Here is a 27370-nt window from a genome sequence, read left to right as displayed (position 1 = left end):
CTACTGGGCATATACCCTCAGAAAACCATAATTCAAAAAGAGTCATGTACCAAAATGTTCATTGCAGCTCTGTTTACAATAGCCAGGACAAGGAAGCAACCTAAGTGTCCATCAACAGATGAACGGATAAAGAAGATGTGGCACATATATACAGTGGAATATTACTCAGCCGTAAAAAGAAACGAAATTGAGTTATTTGTAGTGAGGTGGATGGACCTAGAGTCTGTCATACAGAGGGAAGTAAGTCAGAAAGAGAAAAACAAATACCGTATGCTAACACATATATATGGAATCTTAAAAAAAATGGTTCTGAAGAACCTAGGGGCAGGAGAGGAATAAAGAGGCAGACGTAGCGAGTAGACTTGAGGACACGGGGAGGGGGTAGGGTAAGCTGGGACAAAGTGAGAGAGTAGCATGGACATATATACACTACCAAATGTAAAATAGATAGCTAGTGGGAAGCCAAATGTAAAATAGATAGCTAGTGGGAAGCAGCTGCATCGCACGGGGAGATCAGCTCAGTGCTTTGTGACCACCTAGAGGGGTGGGATAGGGAGGGTGGGAAGGAGACGCAAGAGGGAGGGGATATGGGGATATATATATATACATACAGCTGTTTCACTTTGTTATACAGCAGAAACTAACACAACATTGTAAAGCAGTTATACTCCAATAAAGATGTGAAAGAAAGAAAGAAGTTATGAGCAAAAAGAAATTTTTAAAAAAAATCTGGTATCTTTGTTGAATACTAATCACTTTTTTTAAAGGTAGATTTGGCCAATGACTTAATTTTTTTTTGAAATAACATTTGAGTCCATTGATTTAACAGCTTGACACTTAGACACATTTGTGTCCGTAGTAACTTATTCTTCATTCACATGTACTTAGGTGGACGTTATCATGATAGCAGCTGTCCTAACAGAACATAACAGGATACGAATTTAGATCTTACCTGAAGATGTGATCAGAAAAATCAGAGGAATATCTTGAAAGTAAACTTCTCAAAGTATGGTGAAAAAAATGAAGAACAAAGTAAACTCTTGACTCCACTTAAGTAGCTAGATCTTTCACACACACACACACACACACACATACATATGTTGAGGTAAAAATAATAGTAACCGCTAATATATCTGGAGGCGAAACATTGCTTAGAAGTAAATACATAAGACTTTCTTTTCAGCCTAGGAATATGATGAAATGAAGATGAACCATTATAAAAAATTTATCAATCTAATTTTTAAACATGCTGTTGCATAGATTTTAATGAAGAAAATCCATTTTATGTTCATTTCATTTGACATTAAGTAGTGGAATATTTTCTTCTTTGTTGTTCCATTTGTAAGAAAGAAAGACATTTTGGAAAAACTAAAAACGTTTATTAAATTCAGGAGCTACAATAATCTGAAAGTAAAACTAAAACATTATAGAAGAGCATTTTACAGTCATTTTCAGCCCTCTTCCATTTAATTATTTCTATCTCGGCTCTTAGAAAATTTATATTCATCTCTGATTCAGTTCTGCTTTAGTATTTCTCAGTTGATAACAAGATATTGAATGAAAAATCAAATGAGCAAAAATCCATTTTGTTTCAGTAGTGAGTACCTTCCCCATAGAACTAAAATAAATGTGTCCAATATAAAGCAAACTGGGTGTAGTATATTGCATAGGTAATTCACAACCCTAGATTCCTCTATTAATTATTATTCCTAAGTGCAGAGGTAACCCAATTTGTTTTAATGGAAAAAAAGAATCTCGTGGGAACTGCTATATACAACACGATACGCTGTCCTCCATTTTCCGGGTCAAAAATGTTGCATTTTATAGCTTTGCACAGATTTTGGCTTGGAATTTGTTTCTTTATAAACCTTTATAATAACAGTCATCATTTAAATGAAATTATGTTCTTTAGAGTTAAGCTGAGGGAGCATACGAACTTGGTCTCTTTTGTGCACTGCTTTATGCCTAGTGCTTGGAACATTCCCTGGCATATAATGGGTACTCAGTAATATTTCTTTTGGAATGAGTGAATAAGTAAACATCTATAAAAGCACAGGGCAAAATGCTTTCTTCCTTTAAAAATTATTTTACAGATAACCTGCTCCTATTTGCCACCACCCTGTTGCTAGCCACCGTTACTTCGTGCCTGAATCTCCGAACGCTCATCGTCAGTTGTTCTCCTTTCTGAAATGGCCACTAGCTTACACTCACTCCTCGACTTGAAATTTTCCAGTTGAGCATGGCTTCTTTGCACTTTTCAAGCCCTGCGCCACACCACAACTTCTCATAGCACGCTTACATTGTTTTTTAATAACCCACTAAATTGTCTCTCTCCACTGATGATTGTGAACCCATTGAGAGTTCCATTTTCCCAGTGCAGAGTAGATGTATACATAGTACATAGTGCATATAAAACAAGTGTTTTCAAGTGAGTAGTAATTAAACGCTAACAAAAAGGATTGTTGACAGTATGCCATTCCCCTTTGCAAAAACCTTCATTACTGTGCTGCAAAGCTCAGCTCATTCAAACCCACCACAGTCTTGCTCGAAGAACATGCCCATGCTTTGTCTTCCACAGCTGCCCTGTACCTCATGCTTCAACTTATTAAAGACTATTTGCACCTCCCCAAAGACATTAAGCTTTCCTACCTCTTGCCATTTGTTCAAGCTCTGAACAAATAGCTTTCCTCCTCCCACCATGCTGCTTCTTCCTTTATGTTTCATGTACCTACATCCCAATGTCTAGTTCAAGGAGCCCTTACAAAGCTACATGATAGAGGAGTGAGGAAAGACAGATTTACCCCAGGGTGATATTAGAAGTTGGTGCCAAAGACTCAGCTACCCGAGAAAGGATTTTAGTCAGTCTTAGTCTGTGGCTTTCTCTTGGATGAATTTATAACCCTCTGCTTTGCCAAGTCTCCCTGAGTTAGACTCAACAGGGCTCGTGTGACTTGGTATTCCCCACATTGTGGGACACAATGCTTAATTGGTTGCAAGTGGAGTAAAAGAAGGAGAAATAGACCCAACCTTCTCGTTCGTCTTTGCAACAGCCCGGGTGTGTCCATGTTACACTCCCCTTTTTACACAAGAAGAAATGCGTGAAAAATATTTGTAAATAAACTTTTTCTTTAGTGGAAAACCCCAGAAATGAGAGAGGGAGGAGAGAGACACACGCACAGAGAGAGAGAGAGAGAGAGAGAGAGAGAGAGAGACAGAGATCATCCATAATCTCACCTTCAGCATCTATAATCTCATTCCCTACAAGTGCCTTTTTGGGCAAAGTAGAAAAAGGTACCTCTTTCATCGAAGAGATCTCCAGCCCTGTGCCAGAGTTCACCAGTTCGGTAGTGGAGCCCAGGTTGGATTTCAGTCCCCTTGTCTCCTTGGCCAGGCCACTATATACTTCCAAATGGAGACCCCGCTGTGTAGCCTTCTCATCTTTTCCTGTATGAGTATTTTTAAAGCTTTTATTCAGTCTTGCCAAAATGCCCTGCAGAAGGCTACACCACGTGTATCACTACCAAAAGAACATATTTTCCTTAAATAGATTACTCCCCCTTTTTTTCCCACTTGCTTCATTTTTATAAAAACCCCCTGGTTAGTACCAAAAACTTGAAAGTTACATTCCTGCCCAGAGCGTTAGAGATACTTCAGAAATTAGTGTATGCTCCAACATAAATCAAGTAATAGAGCCAAAGAATTCAGATACAGAATCTGAAGGAAATAAGCAGGATTCTCTTCTTTCTCTGAGGAACTCGGCATCAGATTTCTGTAGGAAACTGTTTATGAAGCACTTCGAGAATAGCTGTTGATCTAAAGTATTAGTGCCTAATTCTCTTGACTGTTTATTCTTTAATAAAATGTATTGAGGGATTATCATGTACTAGGTACAGGCATACCCTAGTGAAAAAAATAATATCGAATTGCCTTAATAAAGGTTAGGGTCTTGTGAAGGGACAGATAATGAATTAATAAATAGGCAAATAAGCATGCACTTACAGATTGCGATCAGTGCTAAGAAGGAAAATAAGGTTCTGAGAGTGAGAAGAATCGGGGGACCTTTCTTCAGATAGGGCAGCCAGGGATGGGCTGTCTTTCATGGTCCCAGGAACTGAGGTCTGAGTAGCAGGATACAAGTCAGCTAGGCAGAGGGTGCCAAAGGAAAACTCCAGGCTGAGAGAACAGCATGCAAAGTCGAGAATAAGTTTGGGGAGTTCTAGGGATGCAGCATCTTCTAAGTTCTTGTTAAAAGTGCCACATTCTCAGGCCCACCCTGGGGCTACTGAATCGCAAATGCTGGACTGGGACCCGGCAGTCTGTGTGTTGACAAGCCCTCCATGTGGTTATGATGCATGCTGTTGTTTGAGAGTCACTGCCTTAGACCGATGTTTTGAGCCGTGAAGGGAAAGGTGAGAGCAAGACCGCATCTCTTTGCCAGGGCACTGGTAGTGGCAAATGTGGGCACAGACCGTGAACATCTTAGACTGACAGAAACGTTTGCAAATTCAAAAAAACTGTTAAATGTAAAACTTAATCTAAAATAACTCCTGAATTTGACTATCAGTGTCCTTGTGGTTGATGTTTTTAATGGTTTATGGATTATTACTTATTTTTAAATAAGTAAATAGATTTCATTAACTGCCATTTTGCCTGATATTTTGTCACATATAATTAAAATTTCTCAGAAAGAAAATATTGGCATTTCTTCTGTTTCCTTAGTGGCCTAAGAACGTGGTCTGCTTAAATGATTTATTTATAGTCATTGGAGACCTTTTTATTTTAATTGTACGTATTTCGCATTTAGCCTCTGTAAAGCACTCATGCGCTACCTTTTTTATTTGTTTTAATTGTGTCATTAGAAAGCTGTGGAAAGCTTGAAATGTTTTTGTTTTGGTTTGGTTTATTTGCTTCATTTTTCTATAAAAAAGAAATAATTAGCAACCAGAGTTAGGATTATAGAAAGTAGTTTCCAAGGAAATTAAAATAACTCAAACGTGTACAACTTGTTCTTAGAGGCAAAAACCTTTCCTTTGTGATCAGTTCCGTTCTGTTTCTCGTTTTCAATTTATATTTGTGAAGGCAAAATGAACATGCATAAAGAAGAAAACAGACACTATAAGTGGGGTTAAGCTATAATTCAGCCTTTAGGAGCATTGGAGTTATAAGCTTCATAGTGAAGCCATGTCCTGAAAGATGAAGAATCATGATAGATGCAAGTGAGAAGATGTTAAAAAAGAATTTATGCTTTTGTATTTGGGTGCACACTCTTTTCCAATAATATGAAGAGAAACTAGAGATCATTTTTTGTAAAATCATGAGGATTCCTTATGGGAAAAAATGCAGCAGTTAATTGCTCTTCTTTTAGTGCCACAAGTTTGGAAGTGGGATGGCTCTGAGGGGAAACCATAGTTAAAATAATTACTGATAATTGCTTGGAAAATAAAAGTGCTAGATTTTTTCATGCCTACAAACTTCATATTGTTTTCCTAAAACCTTTTTTTTTTTAATTTAACCTACCCCAAGTCATCCTGATTATGCTACATCTAGGTCATTAGTTCTGAATCTGCTTCATTATTATTATTATTATTTTTAATTAATTAATTTATTTATTTATTTTTGGCTGTGTTGGGTCTTCGTTTCTGTGCGTGGGCTTTCTCTAGTTGAGGCAAGCGGGGGCCACTCTTCATCGCGGTGCGCGGGCCTCACTATCGCGGCCTCTCTTGTTGCGGAGCACAGGCTCTAGACGCGCAGGCTCAGTAGTTGTGGCTCACGGGCCCAGCCGCTCCGCGGCATGTGGGATCTTCCCAGACCAGGGCTCGAACCCGTGTCCCCTGCATCGGCAGGCGGACTCTCAACCACTGCGCCACCAGGGAAGCCCTGCTTCATTATTTATGTCCGTATTCAGTTTGCTCGTCCAAAGTGATCATGCCCAAATATGAACACGTACAAGAATTGCCCTGAAAATGGAACGCAAAAGGAAGACAGTGAAAAAAAAAGACAGCATAATATTTTGCCCGCAGGCTGCCACAGTAAAAACTGATGCTGGAATGCAGTGCAGTCGCATCTCTATTAAAAAAGAATACATGTTTCAGTGGCATAATTTATTGTCAAGAATGTCTCTACCAGAGGCAAAAGTGATCCTAACAGCAGAGGGAAGTCCTCATTCAGTCTGCAAACTACCCCCTGTGTCTTAGCTCCACACAATCCCTTAGTATTTGGCAGAGCTTATGGAAAGGGTGGACTGTCTCAGTTTTGTTGGAAGTCGATGGGATAGCTTCATAATGTTAGCAATGAGAATTCACATAAAAAGTCTCTTGCAAAAAAAAAAAAATGTACGTGACACCCAAAGTCCAAGGGTAAAAGGAAGTTGGGGAACTGGATGACGTTAGTCTGTGTAGCGGGTGCCGTTGGCACCCCATCCAGATTCCTCGGCCGGCACACTCATCACACAGCACCTCTGAGTGCTGGCTGATAAGGACTCATAGTTGCACCCTTTTCCAGAAAACCTTCCTCAGCCTAAAGGAAGGCCCCTTGCCTGGGACCTCATACCACCCCTTCTCCTCTAAGACTGCCAGGGGGAAGCTAGTGGCCAATAACCGATGGACATTGGAATAGAAGAGGACAAACCTCTTTGTCTTAAGGTGGGACATTTTATGGTATATCTTGTGCTCCAGAGCTTCCTATGGGACCAGGTTGATGCTGTTTTCCACCTGAGACCACATCCTTACTTAGCTTTTCTGCCCTGACCTCCTGCTTCTCTCACTCTTCTCTTAAAAGCACTCAGACTCTGCTTCCCAAGGGCAGTCAGTATCTGAGACAAAAGCTGGACCTACATCCTGGGCACTGTACCAGGTGGGAAGCCAACCAGCCTAAAGAGTCAAGAATAGGAGATAACAGTGGAAGTCTCCAAGCCTGATGCATTTCATGAACGCCTTGCCTACATCTCCTCTGTGGTTCTTTGTTATTGGTCCAACCACATTTGAGTAGCTCATTCCCCCCAACTATTTAAGAGGCTCCAGGAGGGCTTTGAGCTTCTGGGCAAAGCAGGATATGGTCCTTGACTCTTTTGGTTCCAGTGGTGGCCATTCACTCCCATCAGGATGATACATCCATCCAGAAATGCAGAAGCTGCAGAAGATAGCTGGGCTGTACCTACCCCCAATTCTGGGTAACTGAGTTCTGTGACGCCTTCCCTGAGCCACATGTAGAAGCCTCAGTACCAGAACCAAAGACCTGGATTTGCAGGACATGATTTCCATTTCCTCCCCCTCAGCTACTAACCCAGCGTGAAGAATCCTGGGACTTCTCCTCACACTTACTCTTTTTAGGCTGTTTTTTTAGGGCTTTTGGTTCACAGTTTTGTTCAGCAAGGTTTCATTGTAGAGACAAATGCAGTTAGCCCCTACTTCGCTTCTTAGATAGTATTTGTAACGTAAATTTCTCTGCCCAGCGTATATAGCCCTAGAATGACATTTCATTGTCAGATCAGACTAATTTTGAATTCCTGGTATGTGAGATAGGACCTCTACAAAGTAGTAGGTTAAGATTTCAGGAACAGTGTTTGATATCGTTAAGAAGGGAAGAATTTCAGATTCTCAGGAGCACCATTAATATATAAATAACGTGGTGTATATATATCAGATATATATACATATAACTGTGATATATATATCACATCACACAATTTATAAATAAACTCCTAAATGGCAGAGCTAATTCAAGCATCCTAGAGTCTCCTCTCCTTCGTGCTTGCTTGTACAGCTCATCTTGCTATGGCCTTTCTTGGTTTGTCCTGAACCTCCACCATTGACCCCTCTACTTTCTCTCCATCTACAAGCCTCATCTTGCTCCACTTCCCTCTGAATCCACTTCAGCTGTCTTTTGCAATCACATTCTGGCTAAAATTTAAACTCTCTTGTCCCTAGGTATTTGTGCCACAGCCATCTGACAGAATCGCAAACTTGGTTCAGCTGTTTTCTCCATGCTTACATGGAACACTGTTGGAGAAAGAGAAGATTGGGCAGATTGGTTCTCCTAAAAAATTGGGGTCTTCAGCCTCAAATGAGCCCTCAACACTGTTTCACAACCTCGCTACGTTTCTTTTCTTCTCACAGTCTCTCTCACAACTAATTCAGATGTTCCCACTTGCCCTTAATTCATGCTTTCATTCAATGAATATTCATTGCACACTGATTATATGCCAGGTCTGTTGCTTCCTACTTCACGGAGGCCCCCAAAGTCAAAGTGCCTCAACTTAACGTTTGCCAGTGCTCCAAATTGACCTTCTGTGCCTTGCAGAATAGTCCTTAACTATCAAGTCAAAATTGCTCCCTCAGAAATAATGTTCCCTTGTTAATAGACAGTTCCTTCCTTTTGTTGCAAAATGGCTGATGACTGAGCTTCTGAATCTATATTTGAACAAATCTTTACATAAAGATCGAAGCAAAGTTCTGACAAGCAATTAAACATCATAAAAAAGGAAAACTTGACATATTAGACTTATTATCATTCTAAATCAGTACTTTTATATTTATAATCAGACAGCATTTAATGAAGTGAAAATTCTGCCTGCATGAAACTAGTCATAATAAAATTAGACTTGGTTTGCTCTTTCATGGTGAACATATTCCAGATGTTTAAGTGATTCAAAGAAAACCCAGAGTATAATGGCTCCCTTGAATGTTTTCTCACTTATTGCTTCCAATCTAGAATAAAATCTAATGAAATTCTGGTAGTATTTAAATATAAATAGCACATCATATTGTTCAGAGTCAGCCTTACTTTTTGACATTTCATGTTTAGTGTTTAATAATTTAAATGTAAATGTCTATGTGCATTAATAATTAAATTAGCAGTATTAGAAGTGCTAATATTTGAAATACAGTCAAACGCAATGTTTCATCCACTTAAATGAGATGGTACCTGTATTCACTCTTCGCATAGTATGTCCTGTGACTCAGTGTTTAGGGTACCGTGCTTCTTGTTATGTACACTTCTAGGCATTGACAGCTTACAGCAGTGAGCCATCCTCAGGTGCTATGGAGCTGCCACCAGAACCTAGGTCAGATGTCAAAGTGAAGACTGACTTAAACACTCTCCTGCTTCCTTTTTTTTTTTTTTTAACATCTTTATTGGAGCATAATTGCTTTACAATGGTGTGTTAGTTTCTGCTTTACAACAAAGTGAATCAGTTATACATATACATATGTTCCCATATCTCTTCCCTCTTGCGTCTCCCTCCCTCCCACCCTCCCTATCCCACCCCTCTAGGTGGTCGCAAAGCACCGAGCTGATCTCCCTGTGCCATGCGGCTGCTTCCAACTAGCCATCCGTTTTACGTTTGGTAGTGTGTATATGTCCACGCCACTGTCTCACTTTGTCATTTCTCTTCCTCCTCTTTTCCACCATCAGCTGTCTGCTTTCCTCCATCCTCATGTGCTTAGTGCCCTCACGATGAACTCTAGCCGGCTAAAGTTCTTCCTTCTCAGGCCCATCACAATTATCGCCCCAGAGTGAGCCTCTGCACCAAACTCTCTCTTTAGCTACTGACCTCCCCCTAATCAAAGCTTCCGTTTATCTTAATAGAGACGTAGGCATTCAGATTAAACAGAACATATGGCTTTTCTCCCTTAATAATAACAGTAGTAGCAGTAGCAGTAGTAGTAAAATCGTAGTAGTCAAAATTTAAAATAGTTGCTCTCTGTTCCAGCTCAGTTAGGGCCTAGAGTTTAACAGTTAATTGAAAAAGTCAGTTAAATTAGGGAATCGTAAAAAATATGTCTTAAACATTTTATTCTATGTTAAAATAGTCACTAATACCTTAATGTTGTGTGAAGGTTTTTTCTTTGAGTGTAAATTCTCTGATTAGAGTTCTCCATAAATCACACTGATAACACAGACGTTTTGATTTCCAGTTCAGGTTTCCTTAATGCAGACAGAGTCCACTGGGAAACATGAGAAGCATTCTGAATACAGAATCTTTCTAAAATTTTCAGGTTGTTTTCCTAATCTTTTACAGTTGTCTTGTCCACACCCAATTCAGTAATACTTCTTTTTCTTTTTCTTTTAAAGCAATTTTCCAGAATATTTAACCATATTTTTATAGAAATAATAACTTATTTTCTTCTTAGACTTAAATTTCTTTGGTTTAGGAAATCTTTCATTAAATTATGTAATTGCAATACTAATTGGCAAAAGCAGGTTTGAGAACGTACACACATTGACAAATCAACTAATGAAAGCTGAACGCCATGCATACTGACAGGTATCTCTAACATCTTATTTAGAGGTTGTTAGAGGCACCAGTCAGTATGTTTCCCAGACAAATGAAGACTCTGGCTAATCTGATGAGTCTTAAGTGGAGATCAGTTAAGGGAACTTCTACTGTAATTGGTAGATACAAGCAAAAAAAAACAGAAGCCACAAAATCCCATGACAGTGTGTGTGTGCGTGCGCGCGCGCGCGGGCTGGGGTGGGGGTGGGGCTAGAAGGGAGGAGGGGGAGGGAGGGGGGAGAGGCGATAGGAGACTGAGTGTTGTGATGAATCATGAATGCTGGAACTTATTTTTTAATCTCCTTCATCCTCCAAAACATTGATGCAGGATTAAAAATCTGTGTCCAGGACTTTGGGGAAGAAAGTGAGAATCAAAATACTCTAATAAGAGACCCTTGAACCATGTACATTATGTAATCCAAGGGGAGCTGAAATCTAGATATGACTTAACTGACATGGATACTGAACTCGACGGCTGAGAGCCTCACTAGTGAAGGCAGTGATTAGTGTACAGGGTTAATCTGCACTATTGTCAGATTCTGCCTGGCTATCCTGCCATCTCTGCGATGGTTCCTACTTACAGTTCCCACTCATGTGATATTTCCTTGTGGTTACTAGAAACGCGTGTTATTACCCAGAAGACAGTGGTTCCGTTTTTGTAATCATTGTTCTTGTCCAGGTTTCCCCAAATGACATTTAAGAAATCTGTTTTCTAACCTTTCTGTTATGCAAAACAGTGATTATGGATCATTTCCTTTTAGAGATATGAATTCACGTTTATGGAGTTTAACTGCCTCTCTCCATGGGCACTTACTATGATTCTTTTTTAAATTTAATTTATTTATTCATTTATTTATTTTTGGCTGCATTGGGTCTTCATTGCTGCGCACAGGCTTTCTCTAGTTGCGGCGAGCGGGGGCTACTCTTCGTTGCGGTGCGCGGGCTTCTTGTTGCAGTGGCTTCTCTTGTTGCAGAGCACAGGCTCGAGGTACGCAGGTGCAGTTGTTGTGGCTCGCGGGCTCAGTAGTTGTGGCGTGCAGGCTCAGTAGTTGTGGCTCGTGGGCTCCAGAGGGCAGGCTCAGTAGTTGTGGTGCATGGGCTTAGTTGCTCCGTGGCATGTGGGATCTTCCCAGACCAGGGCTTGAACCCATGTCCCCTGCATTGGCAGGCGGATTATTAACCACTGCACCACCAGGGAAGTCCTACTCTGATTCTTTTAATCCATGTATTTATTTATAAGGAAATGGAATAATATTTACTGTCAATTCCTATAAAAACTTTCTTAGTTTCAGAATGATTCCTGTGACAGTCCACTGACATGAAATCGAATAAAGATAAAAACATCTGATATGATTTTTTCGCATCTGTGTGGTCAGTGAGAATGGTTTCTTTTGTTTTTCTTTGTTTATTTTTTTGATATATAATTCACATACCATAAAATCCATCCTTTTAAAGTATTAAAGTAATTCAGTGGTGTACAGTATAGTCACAGAGCTGTGCCACCATCACTACTGTCTAATTCCAGAATATTTTTATCACTCCCAGAAGGAACCCCATGATTCTTTAATATAATATTTTTAATGACCACTTTTTAAAAAACTGTAAGTTCAACAGAGTGATTGTCACAATGTCCTGTATTATCTAAGAACTATATGAGTCTTATACTCCATACGATACCACATTTTAGTGATGAGATATTCAGTTTGACTTGAGAGGATAATGCATTCTTATTTAGAATGTCCTTACTGGTTCCTGTCATTTGGAGTCAGAAGGAACTGGAAGGTTATAGATGAAGTCAGTGTAAACAGTGGTTTTATCAACAAAGTGAACCACAAAAATAACACCTGCCCAGATCAAGCAAGTCAAAACAGCGCGTATAGCCAAGTAAGCGATGCTGTCCTTGTGCACAGACATTGTATTACACAAACTGTTCTCCGAAGTGAGGGAATTCGTCCCTTAGAAATTGCTCATTGGAACACTGGGACATCATGCATCACGTTAAGGATCCATAAATGTCATCTCAATAGGGTAGATATGATGCATGGTAATATCCTCCCCGTATCTGCATAGGGCTCTTCTGCTCGACAGATTGTCATGATGCATTGCATCACAGAATCCTGCTGTAGCGCTTCAGAGGCAGCTGAGAAGCCCCGTGGGAGCCTTCTTCAGTCATTACTACAAGGGCTAAAATACCAGGAGACCTGGAAGTCATTCTTAGGATTTGACAAAATACCCTAATCTCTAAATGAATCGATTTATTATGTAGTTGGTACAAAGTAGGAATGTAATATTTTATGATTGAGTACATCTTTTACTGTTAAAAAAGAAAGCATCCATTTTTGGTTGTGAGAGGAGTAGAATTTAGAGTCTAGCAGCATTGTATTTTTCCTGTTACTTTGCCAATCCAGAATTTCTTTGGAAAGGTAATATAATTGTCAACAGTATTCACTTTGGAGGCAGACAAACCTCAGTATGTAACCCTGGTTCCTCAAGTTTGACCGATGGGGCCTTGGGCAAGGTTTAACCTCTGCAATTTTGTTTTCTCGTGTATAAAATGCGATTTCTCCAACTACCAACCTCATAGTGTTTTTGTGTAGGAATAAAATCAGATTATATTTGGACAGAGCTCATCACGGGATTAGGCACCTAGGAAGTGCTCAGTAGATATTAGTTATGCACCCATTAACAAATCTTCCTTGTCATAATACCACTATAATAGAGCAAATGTTGCTGACACCTCCAACAAAATACGATACTTTGTCGTTCCCATGTGCCTGGTTTTTTTTGTTTGTTTTTTTTTTTGCTTTAAATGTTCTCATCTTCCATTTTGCCCTTGACTATGTCACACAGGCACTTCGAGGAGAAATTGCACCTCTCAAGGAGAATGTAAACCACATCAATGACCTTGCTCGCCAGCTCACCACGTTGGGCATTCAGCTGTCACCATGTAACCTCAGCACTCTGGAAGACCTGAACACCAGATGGAAGCTTCTGCAGGTAGGCGTATTATAAGCATTGCGGTTCCTTCTGTGTCAGTAAGACAATACACAGATAAAGCTTGTTTGTAAGGAACAGTAAAAGTAATTTCTTCATGTGATACTCATGATAATATTTTGTGAGTGTAGGACATTTTGGATTATTTAATAATTCCCTATGTGTATGTTTTCAAGCCTATTAATATTCATATTTTAATGGCTTAGAGTTAGACTTTACTATGTCTTGCAATGAACATGGAAGATAACGCTGAATCATGCTGGAAGAACTAAATTACTGGCATGCAATTACTTTGTACTATCATTGCTTGGATTCTTAACACATCTTTCCTTTTGGAATCCTAATTTAAACAAGAGTCAATGGTAAGACACATTCTAAGTCTTTTAAAGAAAGATCACCCTATCACAAACCCACACAATGAAGTTTTTCTTAGGTTTGCGTAATAAATAAAGGAAATGTAGGTGTGCTCAAGGTCACACTTACTGGCTGTGGGACCTCTGGCAAGTTATTTAACTTTTCTGTGCCTCAGTGTTTCATCTGAAGAAAGTGGGGATGTTAAATGTTTCTAAAACATTTGTCTATTATCAGGACGAGTAAGTCAAAATACATGGGAAATGCTTAGTAAAGTACTAGCCACATGGTTAGCACTGTGTGAATTCTAGTTCTTGGTGTTATTGCAGTTATAATTGTTATTATTATAGCATACAGGTTTTGGAATCAGACTTACTTGAAGTCACTTGACCTCTTTGATTGTCCATTTCCTCGTCTCCAGCATGCTTGCTGTAATATTAAAGGAACTAATTCAGGTAGAGTTATTGGTACAGTACCTGGCTCACAGTAAGAACTCAGAAAATGTAATGGTGGAATAGGTGTGTCTATATGTTCCATGTGTGAAGGCCACCATTATACCCCCAAACCTTAAAACTGGTTTGACCGTGGAATTAAGGAATTGTTTCTCTCTTTTTCTGCTTTCATAAGATGCACAGAGTATGCTTCTGGGGACAGAGAGGAAAGAGGAAACTGGTTTTAAAAATATTTGTTTTCCAGATTCAGCGACTTATATGTTTACATTTTACTTCCAGTCTGCTTTAAATTGCAGATATCATTTTTAAGTTTTGTAATTGTAGATATTATCTTGCATTTTGTAATTTTCCCTTAATATTTTTATATACATTTGTTTATTTTTGGCTGCGTTGGGTCTTTGTTGCTGCGCGCGGGCTTTTTCATTGCGGTGGCTTCTCTTGTGCAGCACGGGCTCTAGGCGCGCAGGCTTCAGTAGATGTGGCACGTGAGCTCAGTAGTTGTGGCTCGTGGGCTCTAGATCACAGGCTCAGCGGTTGTGGCGCAGGGGCTTAGTTGCTCCGCGGCATGTGGGATCTTCCCGGACCAGGGCTCGAACCCATGTCCCCTGCGTTGGCAGGCAGATTCTCAACCACTGCGCCACCAGGGAAGTCCCTCCCTTAATATTATAAAATGGGCTTTTTGTACATTACAGTACTCTTTAAGTAAACATTATTATAATGGGTATGTATTGAGATGAATATATTATAATTTATATTTGTGTACTAAAATAAAAATATTTGTTTTCAGTGTTTCAGTAAGAAAAAAAATGGTAAACCAGATTACTTTTCTATTGGCAGTCCATTTAGGGGTGTGACTGAAAGTCCTGTTAAAGAGTTGCTAGATCTTTAATAAAAACAAGTTCCAAACTCAAGACCTCTTGAGATCTCATATAATTTAATTTTTGTTGTGATGGATAGTCTTGAAATACATGTATGATAGATTGTTATAAGTGGCATTGACTAAAGCAAGGCAATATATTTAAGAGATTACATGCATTTCTATGTCTATTTGCTCCATAGTGGTTAAGTACTATTAAAATCTTATCAGTTTCATCTTTAGTATGTTTCTCAATTTAAACATAAATAAGGAAAGTAATAAATGTCCAAGGAAAACCAATGGACACATTCGTTCCATTCAAGCACTCTAGAACTATTATCTTAAAATTTCTTTTAGTGAGCTGAATGCCACATTTGCTTTCAGAATGTGATGTAAATCTGTGACAATGGCATGTAAATTTACAAATGAGATAAAAATATTATGATAGGAAAAGTTAAAAAAAACCAATGCTAAGTGATCCATCATAGTTGCACTATTGTTTAAATATAAAGTATGAGAAAATATGAATAGCTTAATTTGTATCCATTCTTTAAAATGAATAAGGACTTGGTTATAAATACAGGGAAGTACATGGAAGAAGATAGTGTGATGTCGTAAAAAGAGTGTAGGAGTGAATAGTAGAATACCTAACTTCACACTGAAGCTCAGCTATTATTTGACCATGTTATCTTGGGAAAGCCGTTTGACGTCTCCCAGCTTCTTATTTCCTGGTTTGTAAAACGAGATAATGCATTTCGTCTTAGGTCACAGCCAGTTCAGTCCTGTGATTGTGTATGTGGCTATCTGGGGGAGATACACATATGACAAAATTTAGTTTAGAATCAATGGAGTTGCTTCCTCTTCATGATACAAACATGACTTGTTGGGATTATGTTCCTCCTTCTATCAATATAATTCTAACTTTTCAACCCCTCATCCCCAACACACATATAACACAGCCTTCTCATATTAAGTAATTCAGTTTGCGGCATATGCTCTTACTGTGGCAAATTTCACACGTTGCTATTTTTGAACGTGACCTTAAGAATAGGCTTAAAAAGTGTTTTTAGCAGAAAGCTGATAAATACAAGGTTTGGGGTTGCACATAACTGAGTCAAGTTGATTCCATTTTTTTCTTTGACCAGAATTCTAACCACTCTGCTATATTATAAATGTGAGTCCTTGTTCAGAAAGTGAACAGAGCAAGAAGTGAGGTTCATATCAAACAACTTTATCCCCGTTACTGGAAAAGCAACTCATACATCCTGTTGAGAACCTTTTACATCTAGAAGAATGTATGTGAGACAAAAGCATTACCCAGCTTCTGTGGAGGGGAGTGTGAGCCCACCATTATTATGGCATCATATCTCTATGAAAATAAAGAACTCGTTCACTTACGGTGCTATGTCAGTTAACTAAAATCATGACAAAAGTGTGAGTTCATCTTTGCTTGCTTCTGTGTCTGATAAGACAAAGAAAAACCAAGAGTGGAGAGTTGGGGTAGTGGGAAGGCAGATATCAGCCTCAGAAAAAAGTCTTACATTTGAGCAAATAGTGTAACAGAAGAAGTAGAGTGACATACTACTAGGCTATGTCTACTTGATATCAGAATATCCTGGGTTTAGTTACATGATCCATTAATTTTTACCTAAGAAAGGTATGCCGGTTTTTTAGCTGTGTGTAATATCTCTCAAAATGATAGGACATTTTGGGGGGGGGGAATAAAGATGCAGACCTACTAGAGCATGGACTTGGGGATATGGGGAGGGGGAAGGGTAGGCTGTGACGAAGTGAGAGAGTGGCATGGACATACATACACTACCAAACGTAGGGTGGGTAGCTAGTGGGAAGCAGCCGCATAGCACAGGGAGATCAGCTCGGTGCTTTGTGACCACCTAGAGGGGTGGGATAGGGAGGGTGGGAGGGAGGGAGACTCAAGAGGGAGGGGGTATGGGAACATATGTATATGTATAACTGATCCACTTTGTTGTAAAGCAGAAACTAACACACCATTGTAAAGCAATTATACTCCAATAAAGATGTTAAAAAAATGATAGGAACACAGAAACCACATAGATATGAACATCAATAGCAGTGTAAGACCCAGTCACAGAGTATCTGTACATAGAAATAGAATGTATAGGGAGTTCTGGATTTATATTGAATCCACGAATAGAAGCATAGAGACATTGATTTGCCCATTTGAAACTCTGTGGGAATAAAATCCTATTTTCTCCCTCACAGTAGACACGTTGGTGTGGATGTTTCTGTGAGACCATCGGACAGTGTGTTTTTGACAAAGGAAACCATCATTCCTTGTAGTTACAAAGAGTTTTCATGTACATTACCTCACTTAATCCTCAAAACATTATGATTATGTATTATGATTACATAGTATCACTGTTCCCTTGAACAAGTAAGGAAACTGAGACTTACAGAGACGATAAGTGACACAATGACAGTCACACAGCTTTTAGGTGCCAGTCACGATCTGAATCAGTTGTGAACTGCAACTCCCTACCCTTTTTGTTGCCTCTTCTCACAGTCCTATTAAGTTTGGACTTAACAGAGTCATACTTCAAAGCTATTTTGGGCAACACAATACTTCACTTTTTTTTCATGCCTCACTTCGTTTTAAAACAATTCTCAGGGATATCAACTTTGAAAGTTTCCTACAAACCAATGGATTAATGAGCCCAGTTCACTGTACCCCTTAAAATCACACCTGTTGTTTTAAATACAAAATTATACAGCATTATATTCCTCATTGTCCTTATAACTCAGCAATTGTACTAAAATCAACCAAAAGTGATTTTAATGAATTAGCTCTTAAAGTGGAACCAATGTTACTACTACCTGATCCAGTAGAAATGGGTATTGAAACCAAATGGGAAGAAAAACTGATGATAAACCCTTCTAATTTTGAATAAATGCACACGCTTTTAGTGCCATAGTTGTGCTCTTTAGTCACCAAACACAAGTACTATAGGGAAGTACTCCTAAGGAACGTTCTACCCATTTCTCTGCATCATGAGTAAACCCATGTATAGCAACAGAAGCTGCAAATACACTTTAATATAAAATGTAAATGCTTCGTTGACTGTAGGATGTATGAAATGTAATCACTTGGAAAATATTAAATACGAAGACATTTCCATGCATGACATTCTTTAAATATGTTTAAGGACAGCATCATGAATTATGTGTTTTTAAAGGTTTCCTAAGATTCTTCCAAGGTCATGCGGGCAGTTATATACTCCATCGTCACATCTCTGTGGTAACTTTCTGTCACAGGGATGTAGACCCTCATCTTCTATATACTCCATTCCTTCTTTCATTCTTTCCTTCTTTCATTCAGTCAGCACTGATTAAGCATCTACTATGTAGCAAGCAGACATTGTAATTGTCCTATCTGGTCCAAGGGCATAGTGACCAAAACTCCCTTCACTGCTTACGCCATCTTAAGCAAAGTTTGTTTGTTTGTTTGTTTGTTTGTTTTTTATAAATTTATTTATTTATTTTTGGCTGCGTTGAGTCTTCGTTGCTGAGCTTGGGCTTTCTCTAGTTGTGGCGAGTGGGGGCTGCTCTTCTTTGCAGTGCACAGGCTTCTCATTGCGGTGGCTTCTCTTGTGGAGCACGGGCTCTAGGCGCGTAGGCTTCAGTAGTTGTGGCGCACAGGCTCAGTAGTTGTGCCTTATGGGATCTAGAGCACAGGCTCAGTAGTTGTAGCGCCCTGGCTTAGTTGCTCCGCGGCATGTGGGATCTTCCCAGACCAAGGCTCGAACCCATGTCCCCTGCATTGGCAGGCAGATTCTTAACCACTGCGCCACCAGGGAAGCCCTTAAGCAAAGTTTTATAGTTGAATTTTCTTTCCTTACTTCCATAATGGCCCACCCTCCCTCCCTTTCTCCATCTTATAAACAAATATATATATATATATATATGTGTGTGTGTGTGTGTGTGTGTGTGTATATGTATATATATGTGTATATATATGAGCTATTGCGACACTAATACTGTAAAAGTAGTACCTTTTCAGATCTCTGGTTTACAAATTCTTCAATAATTTCTGACTGGGAGTTTGGTCTATGTAATAAGGTTAGCAAGATTCGTGGAAGGACATGGAATCATATTTAGCTGGCCAACAAAAATATTTGCGTGGCTTCATTTTTTAAAAAAAACTAAACAAGATTTTTAATTGAAAAAAATTAAAAGTTCCAACAGAGAAGTTTATGTTGTTTACTTGGGTGAGATAGGTTTTTGAAGCAGGCTTCTATTTAGCTATCGGTTGGCCAAAAAGTTCGTTCGGGTTTTGGTAACATTGTACAGAACAACCCGAACGAACTTTTTGGCCAACCCAATGTGTATGTATGTTTGTCCTTATCATCGTTGAGTACGTGATTTGATCCTTTAAATGTGTTGATGGATTTTGAACGTTTTCTTTATGTTCTTTTTTTTTTTTTCTTTCTTTAAGGATCTTTGGCTAATCATTTTACGTTGTGGTTTATGGGGTCCCTTCTAGGCAGGAAGTGTAGGTGAGCTGGGCAGTCTGCTCCTACAAATAATGTGGACCCATTACCAACTGAGGGTGAGGAGAGGACAGCCAACTTTCTTCACTTCAGTTTTGCTGAGGGTTGGTTCTGCCGATGTCTCCCTAGCATGCCCTTCCTTGACTTTTCTTTAATAAGACCAAAAATGATTCTGCTTGTGGTTAGATCACAGAACTCAGAAGAAAATAAGCCTGTGGCCGTTCTCAAAGGAAATGTTTTCCTGCATCAGTGGTTCTCAAATATTAGTGAGCCTCAGAATCACTTGGAAGACTTATTAAAACACAGATCACTGTATGATCACTGTGTATGGGCCCCACTTGTAGAGTTTCTGATTCAGTAGGTCTGGGATGGGACCTGAGATTCTGCATTTCTAACAAGCTCCCAAGTGAGGTTGCTGCTGGTCCAGGGCCCACACTTTGAGAACCATTATTCTACATTAAACACTTGCTGGGTACAGCTAGGTTTAAAAGGTTAAATATATATACGACTTCTGCAAGACACTTTGAGAACTTTAGAGTTACACTGTGGAAAATAAGCATAATGTCATGCAGAAAATTCTGTGTCAGAGGAGTGTTACTGTGCTACAAGAAGGTGGTGACCCAAGCACTCATCTTTGAGGCAGAAAGAAAAGGGTGAAGGGAACTTTTAGTAGATTCCTAGTAACACCATATGAATTTATAACTGTAAATCCAAAATGTAAATATGGATGAATATAATACACATAATGTAAATATGAATTTATAGTTACTATATTTCAAGACACATGATCTAGATGTAGATACTGAGCCCTTGAATGTAGCCAGTCCAAATTGAAGTGTGTTGTAAGTGTAATATACACATCAGGTTTCAAAGACTTAGTACCGAAAAAAAGGAATGTAAACCATCTCATTAATATTTTTGTATTGATTATATGTTGAGGTGATAATATTTTGATGTATTTGGTTAAGTAGAATATATCATTATAATTAATGTCACCTATTTCTTTTTTTTGATTATTCGAAGTTAGATATTTCTATTGAAAATGAACCAAGTGAGCCTGTAGCTTCAAGTAAAACAACCGACAGTTTCTTTTTTACTTATGTCTACTAGAAAATTTAAAATAGCGTGTGCAGCTCTCCTTATATTTCTGTTGGATAGTACTGATCTAGAAGGTAAATCTCAAAACCTAGCATGGATGAGTCACCTGCAGAGCTTGTTAAAATACCCGCCAAGACTCAGTAGGTATTGGCTGAAATCTGTGATTCTGCATTTCTGTCAAGCTCCCAGGAGATGCTGTTGATCTGTGACCACGTATAAAAGATTCGTTCCCAAACTGTGGGTCACAGAGTTTTACGGAGAGGTGTAGAAATATATTTTTGCATGAAGCATTGTCTGTAGCTAGAATACAAAACTGTCTTGCCCATATGCCAGTATTTTTCATAAATAAGTAACTGCAGGTGTGGTTACTAAACTCATACAGATTTTTATCGGTCGGTCACTTTTTCACAATTAACAGTTACTAAGTAATACTTTTATTATGTGGGGATCCTCTAAGTCTTGGAAAGTTAATATGGGATCCACAGGCTTGAAAAGACTGAAAGCCACTATCAAAAAAAATTGTAGGAAAAATTATTCTAACACATTCTAAACTGTAGGTAGCTCTTGTAAAAAGATTTCAACTATAACATCGAGTTTGATGTGCCCTTTGGCAGGAGTTTTTTAAAGTTGAAGGTAAAGGAAATGAAAAGAACAAAGAGGAAAGAAGAATGTGTTAGTTTTAGAAAAGATTGGGTCACGGAAGGATTTGTTGACATTAGGAATAGAATGACCCATGAAAAAAGGGACCATTGAGTTCTAGGAAAACATCTTTTCAGTAAAGAGAGAACAATCATTTATGCTGAACCTCATCTCTGTTTGAAAAAAAAAAAACGAAACAAAACAGAAGTGAACAAGTCCCTTTAAAGATTTAAAGGAATGTGTAAATCTAAATATCCAGGCTAGTTACAGCCCTTAGAACACACTTAGGTTAAAGTGCACTGTCAAGCTTATGGACATTTTCCTCAGTCATTGTGGTTTACAATGTTTTTACAGCTAATTGTGCTTTATTCAAGAGGAATGATACTGAAGTTGCCCAGGTACCCTTGAAAGTAACGTAGACCAGATGTTCCAGAGTCCAACCTCCTCACCCCAAAGAAGAATAATCTAGTTTGCAAGGGCATACTTTATTTTTTTTTGAAGGCATCAGGATGTGTGGGACCATAGGGAGAAAAATGAATGATGTAGGGAGTGTGACCAAAAAAAATTGATGAGGTACAAGATGAGAATGAAAGCCAGTAGGAGTCAAAGATAGGTTTATGCGTTAGAATGAAAGGCATATTAATTTTTTTTTTTAGCGATTTTACAAAGTGAACCAAAATCATTATGAACTATTAGTTTGGTTACCTGAATGCTTGATCTTTCTGTACTACTTACTTTCTGATTTGTTTTCGTCAGGAACACTTTTTGCTAGTTCTGAAGCCAGCTACTATGGCGATACATATAATAGTTTTATTATTGTTTTTAAAGATGTAATGTGTTCCTGTTAAATGGGTTTAAACAGCAGTTTTATGTATGTATGCATTTCTTTCAGCCTCTTGATCTCTCTAATTTCTTTTCAGAAATATGCATATAATTATGAGTACTTAAAATTGCCTTAATGCCCCTTTTCCTTCTCCCTTATTGTGCAACTGACTTTTGCCCTTTCCTCAGAATTCTCACTGCTTTGTTCTTTATTCTTCTAAGTGTCCTTCTCCCTCCAGCCGGACCTCCCTCCTTCACTGCAGCCTGACCCCGCCCCACCCATTCTTCTGCGTTTGTTTGCCCTGGTGGTTTGCTTCTTTGCTTTTCCCACTCTCCCGCTGCGTGTGAAACACTCAGCCAGCAGCTGCTCACATTTCCCAGGCTACGTCATGCACAACATTCAAAGAGCTGCTGTTCTCACATTTCCACCAGAAAGACTCCACCTCTTCTCCTTCCCTCCGCATTCCTCTAGAAATAACCCGCTTTCAGACCAAATGAAAAGCTGGATGTTAAAGCCAGCTCTGTAAGTAGGACTGGAAACCAGCTTATGAAATTCAGAAATGCTATTTTAAAGGTCAGTACCACAAAGGGAATTTTAAGTTACTGTAGGTTGTCTTAATATTTCTTTATTCTTACAAATTCTGTAATGTCCTTAAAATAATGATCATTATGATATAAATTCTCCCTTCAGTTAATATATTCATTCATTTCCGAGGTAGAGCTGTGGTTGGAAAATATGATAAATTAGAAAGTATTAGAGATACAGGTTTTTTTATACAGGGCCATACTTTTTGGGCCAATGAAGTCGCACAAGATAAATTCGAGAAGAATTGTTTTTAGTGAGTATTATGCGCATTGCTGAAATTACTAACGAGCATTTACTGCCTGCCATTCACTATTCTAAGCATGTTTACATGTACTGTATTCATGCTTTTAAGCCTCACAGTCACCCTTTGAGGTAGATATTATTTTTATCCTCCTTTTACAGATGAGGAGAATGAGAAACTAAAAGGTTAGGTTGCTGGCCTGAGGTCACATAGCTGGTAAATGAGTGCCAGGGTTTGAACCCAGGCAGCCTGGCTGTGGAGTCTGTCAGAACGACTAACTATACAATACCACTTCTTTGCTCTAAAGTTAGATAGACATGACAATATGTCCTCTTCGTTTCCAATTCAAACCTTTAAGCAAAAAGTATAACTTTCTCCTTACGTTTACTCATTTGTCAGGGATCACCTGCATTAAGAGTTTAGGAAATGCAGATTTAAAGTAGGATGAGTATATGAATCTCAGACCACCCTCTCAGGAATAGCCTGTTTAGAACCGAGTCTGAACCATTCACAGATTCAAAAGGAGAATCTCATCTGTAGAACCAGGAGGAATTAATCATCAAAATCTTCCTGAAGTGTGCAGAAATACTCCTTCATTCAATAAATATTTTCCGTTTAATAAATATTTTTCTGGTCCCTACCCTCTGCCAGACTCTGTGCTATATAGTAGGGATGCAGTCATGGAAACACTAAGCACTCTCTGCCCTAATGGGGGGTTATAGTTTCTTGGGAAGACAGACATTTTAAAAATTCCCATATAATAATTACAAATCGTGGTAAGTGTTATGAGAGAAGATGCAGAGAAAGTGGCCTTCCAACTGAAACCTAAAGGATGCAGACAAGTTAGCTAAGTGACTTTTCTATTCATCTGTAGCTTTTATTCTAAATAAAAGCTTGAAGCTTGGGACTAACAAACTAAACAGAGTAGTAAAATTCCAGTACGTAAATTTAATAACTATAAATCATTTGAAGTAATGGACTGCAGAGTTAACATATAACTAAGTCACATCAAAAGAGAATTTCCTATCATTCTCTGTCACAGACAGCATCCTGTTTGCTTGCTCCGTGGCACTTAACGAAAATCTATAGCTATGTGTTTGTTTATTAAAAGTTTATCTGCACCACTTTGAATGTCAGCTCCATGAAGGCGGCAGGGGCCCTAACTACCATATCTACTGATACTGGTCAGAATCTTTTACATAGTAGGCATTCAATAAATAGTTCTTGAATCACTGAAAGCATGAAATTAAGCAGAAATGTTGTTGAAAACTAAAATAAGTGGAAAACTATACCGCAGGGGGTATATTAGGAAACAAAACTATTATTTCTGAAGAAACAGTATTCATGTCTAGATCTGTGGATGTATAAAGTTTACCAATGCTTAAATAATTTTCAAAAATTCCAAAAAGAAAAGTAATGGATCAAAAATTAAATGTGCATCCTTTACTCTGTGGTGAACATGGTTTTACTCATATCTTAGACCCTTATCAACAATTAATGATCTGTCTGCTCTGATGACATGGAATATACTTAATATTACCTTTGGAGGAATGTGAGATAAAATAGCTTTTCTTCCTCTCCCTGCTTTATTTTAATTTAGGTATAGATGACATATAATTATACTCATTTCAAGTGTACGACACAGTGATTTCATGTTTGTATCTATTGTGAAATGATCACCGCAGTTTGGTCTGGTTAACATTCATCACCATACCTAGTTACAAAATCTTTTTTCTTGTGATGAGAACTTCTAAAATAAACTCTTTGAGCATCTTCCAAATATGCAGTACAGTATTTGTGTGTGTGTGTGTGTGTGTGTGTGTGTGTGTGTGTGTGTGTGTGCGCGCGCGCAAAAATGTTCATGGAAGCTTTATTCACAACAGTCTCAAACCGGAAACAACCCAATGCATGAATAGGTGAGTGAATAAACCTATTTGGTATATTCATATAATCCATTACTGCTAGGTGATGGAAGGAATTAAAAAGAGCAAACTATGAATGTGTGTAACAACATGGATGAATACCAAAAACGTGTTGTGCAAAGAAGCTGGACCCAAAAAAATAGATACTCTGTGGTACCATTTACAAGAAGTTCTAGAACAGGCAAAACTAATCTATGGTGAAATAAATCAAAATGGTAGTTGTCCCTGGAAGGTACAAGGAGAGATGACCAGGAATGGGCATGAGAGAACTTGCTGGGTTGATGGAAATATTCTATATCTTGATAGGAGTTACAAGGTTACATATTTTCCGTAACCCATCAAACTGTACAGTAAAACTTGTGCATTTCACTGTATGTAAACCATACCCCAATAAAAATGTTATTTTAAAGACTCACATAATACCTAAGTGTATAGAATAAACCTTGAACGTTTTTCTTAGCCTGACCATCTACCTGCACCCCACCTTCCCTTTTCAAACACACACACTCCCCACTCAGTTTGGCCTGTTATCCTTCCAGTCGTGTTAATGCATTTACATGCCTACGTAACATACCCCGTCCCTCCCCCCACACACAGTTTCTTCTTACGTACACAGCATCAGAGCATAGACGTTGTTCTATGCAGAATTGTCTGTGAGAAAGCACATCTGACTGTCATTACCTCCCTGCCTCTTAAAGCTTTCTAATGGTTTTCCCTTGCATTAGGACAAAGTTCAACCCCCTAACCCTGCTTGTAAGTCCCCGGGAGGTCCAGGCCCTTCCTCCCTGGCCAGTCTCACACCCCCAGCTTCCTTGTCCATTAGAGACTTCTTCCTGCCCGTGCTCCCTCGGCCTGAAACATTTCCACCATCCTCCTGCTTTTGATCTGGATCTTTTTTTTTTTAAACTGTATCTTTTTCTTTCCCTCCTAGAGATTCTTTTTTTTTTTTAACTGAAGTATAGTTGACTTACAATGTTGCATTAGTTACAGGTGTACAGCAAAGTGATTCAGTTATACATACATATATATCTATTCTTTTTCAGATTCTTTTCCGTTACAGTATGGCTCTTATGCTCTTAATACACATTATTTTGGTCACTTTTTTTTTTTTTTGGAGTAACCATTTTTTTAAACATCTTTGTTAGAGTATAATTGCTTTACAATGGTGTGTTAGTTTCTGCTTTACGACAAAGTGAATCAGCTATACATACACATATGTTCCCATATCTCCTCCCTCTTGTGTCTCCCTCCCACCCTCCCTATCCCACCCCTCTAGGTGGTCACAAAGCACGGAGCTGATCTCCCTGTGCTATGCGGCTGCTTCCCACTAGCTATCCATTTTACGTTTGGTAGTGTATATATGTCCATGCCACTCTCTCACTTTGTCCCAGCTTACCCTTCCCCCTCCCCGTGTCCTCAAGTCCATTCTCTAGTAGGTTTCAGTACAGTATTATTAACTGTAGTCGTCATGCTGTACATTACATCCCTGTAACTTAATTTATTTTACAACTGAAAGTTTGTACCTTTTGATGCCCTTCACCCATTTCACCCACCCACCTCCGCCTGTGGAAACCACCCATCTTTTCTCTGTATCTGTGAGTTCATTTTTTTGTTTTGCTTTATTTGTTTTAGATTCCACATATCATTGAGATAACACAGCATTCGTCTTTCTGAGTTATTTCACTTACACATAATGCCCTCAAGGTCCATCCATGTTGTCACAAATGCCATGATTTCATTGTACATTTTCTTTATCCGCTCATCTGTCAGTGGACACTTAGGTTGTCTCTGTGTCTTGGCTATTATAAATAATACTGCAATGAATTTGTAGAAAATGTAGAGGAACTTTCATTTTCTAGTTTGATATAAATAGGATATACAGTATACACTCTTTTGGTCTCATTTCTTTCAGTCACCATACATATCTTGAGATTCATCCATGTTGTTACATGAATCAATAGTTTATCCCTGTTTGTTGCTGAGTAATATTCCATTATATGAAAATACTCCAGTTTATTTATTCATTCACCTTTTAGTGGACTTTTGGGTTGTTTCCAGTTTGGGGCTATTACAAATAAAGCTGCTATGAACATTCATGTACAAGTCTTTAAATGGACTTATGTTTTTATTTCCCTTGAGTAAATGCCTAGGAGAGGGACAGCTAGATTATATGGTAGGTGTGTGTTTAACCTATTAACACAAAGCAGCTGTACCATTTTACATTCCCGCCAGCAATGGATGAGAGTTACAGTTCTTTCATATCCTCTCTAAATTTTGATATGGTCAATCTTATATTTTAGCCATTTCAATAGATACGTAGTAGTATCTCACTGTGGTTTTAATTTGCATTTCCCTAATGTCTAATGATGTAACTTCCAGCTTTCTTGTTACGAGTGCTGGCATGGTGTAACTTTTTTTTCATCTGTTTGCTTTTAGCCCATTTGTATCTTTATATTTAATGTGCATTTCTTCTAGGCAGCGTATAATTAGATTTTGCTTTCTTTTAATCCAATCTGACAATCTCTTTTTTTTTTTTTTTTTTTTTTTTTTTGTGGTACGCGGGCCTCCCTCTGTTGCGGCCTCTCCCGTTGCGGGGCACAGGCTCCG

At 38.6% G+C, this 27370-nt stretch overlaps 1 protein-coding gene across 14 annotated transcripts in view; it reads left to right on the top strand.

Annotated features, from left to right (window-relative positions):
- DMD (dystrophin) overlaps nt 1-27370 on the top strand; it is a 2398628-nt gene that overhangs the window by 2056734 nt on the left and 314524 nt on the right. For all 14 annotated transcript variants that reach the window (XM_055081921.1, XM_055081920.1, XM_028482834.2 and 11 more), the window contains one exon: nt 13124-13270. In XM_055081921.1, coding sequence (XP_054937896.1) covers nt 13124-13270 — 147 coding nt within the window. The remainder of the gene's footprint in view (nt 1-13123; nt 13271-27370) is intronic.

This window comes from Physeter macrocephalus, chromosome 21 (genome assembly GCF_002837175.3).
Source record: "Physeter macrocephalus isolate SW-GA chromosome 21, ASM283717v5, whole genome shotgun sequence".
NCBI lineage: Eukaryota > Metazoa > Chordata > Mammalia > Artiodactyla > Physeteridae > Physeter > Physeter macrocephalus.
The sequence above is the reverse complement of the archived record's forward strand: the minus strand, read 5'-3'. Positions and strand labels throughout refer to the sequence as shown.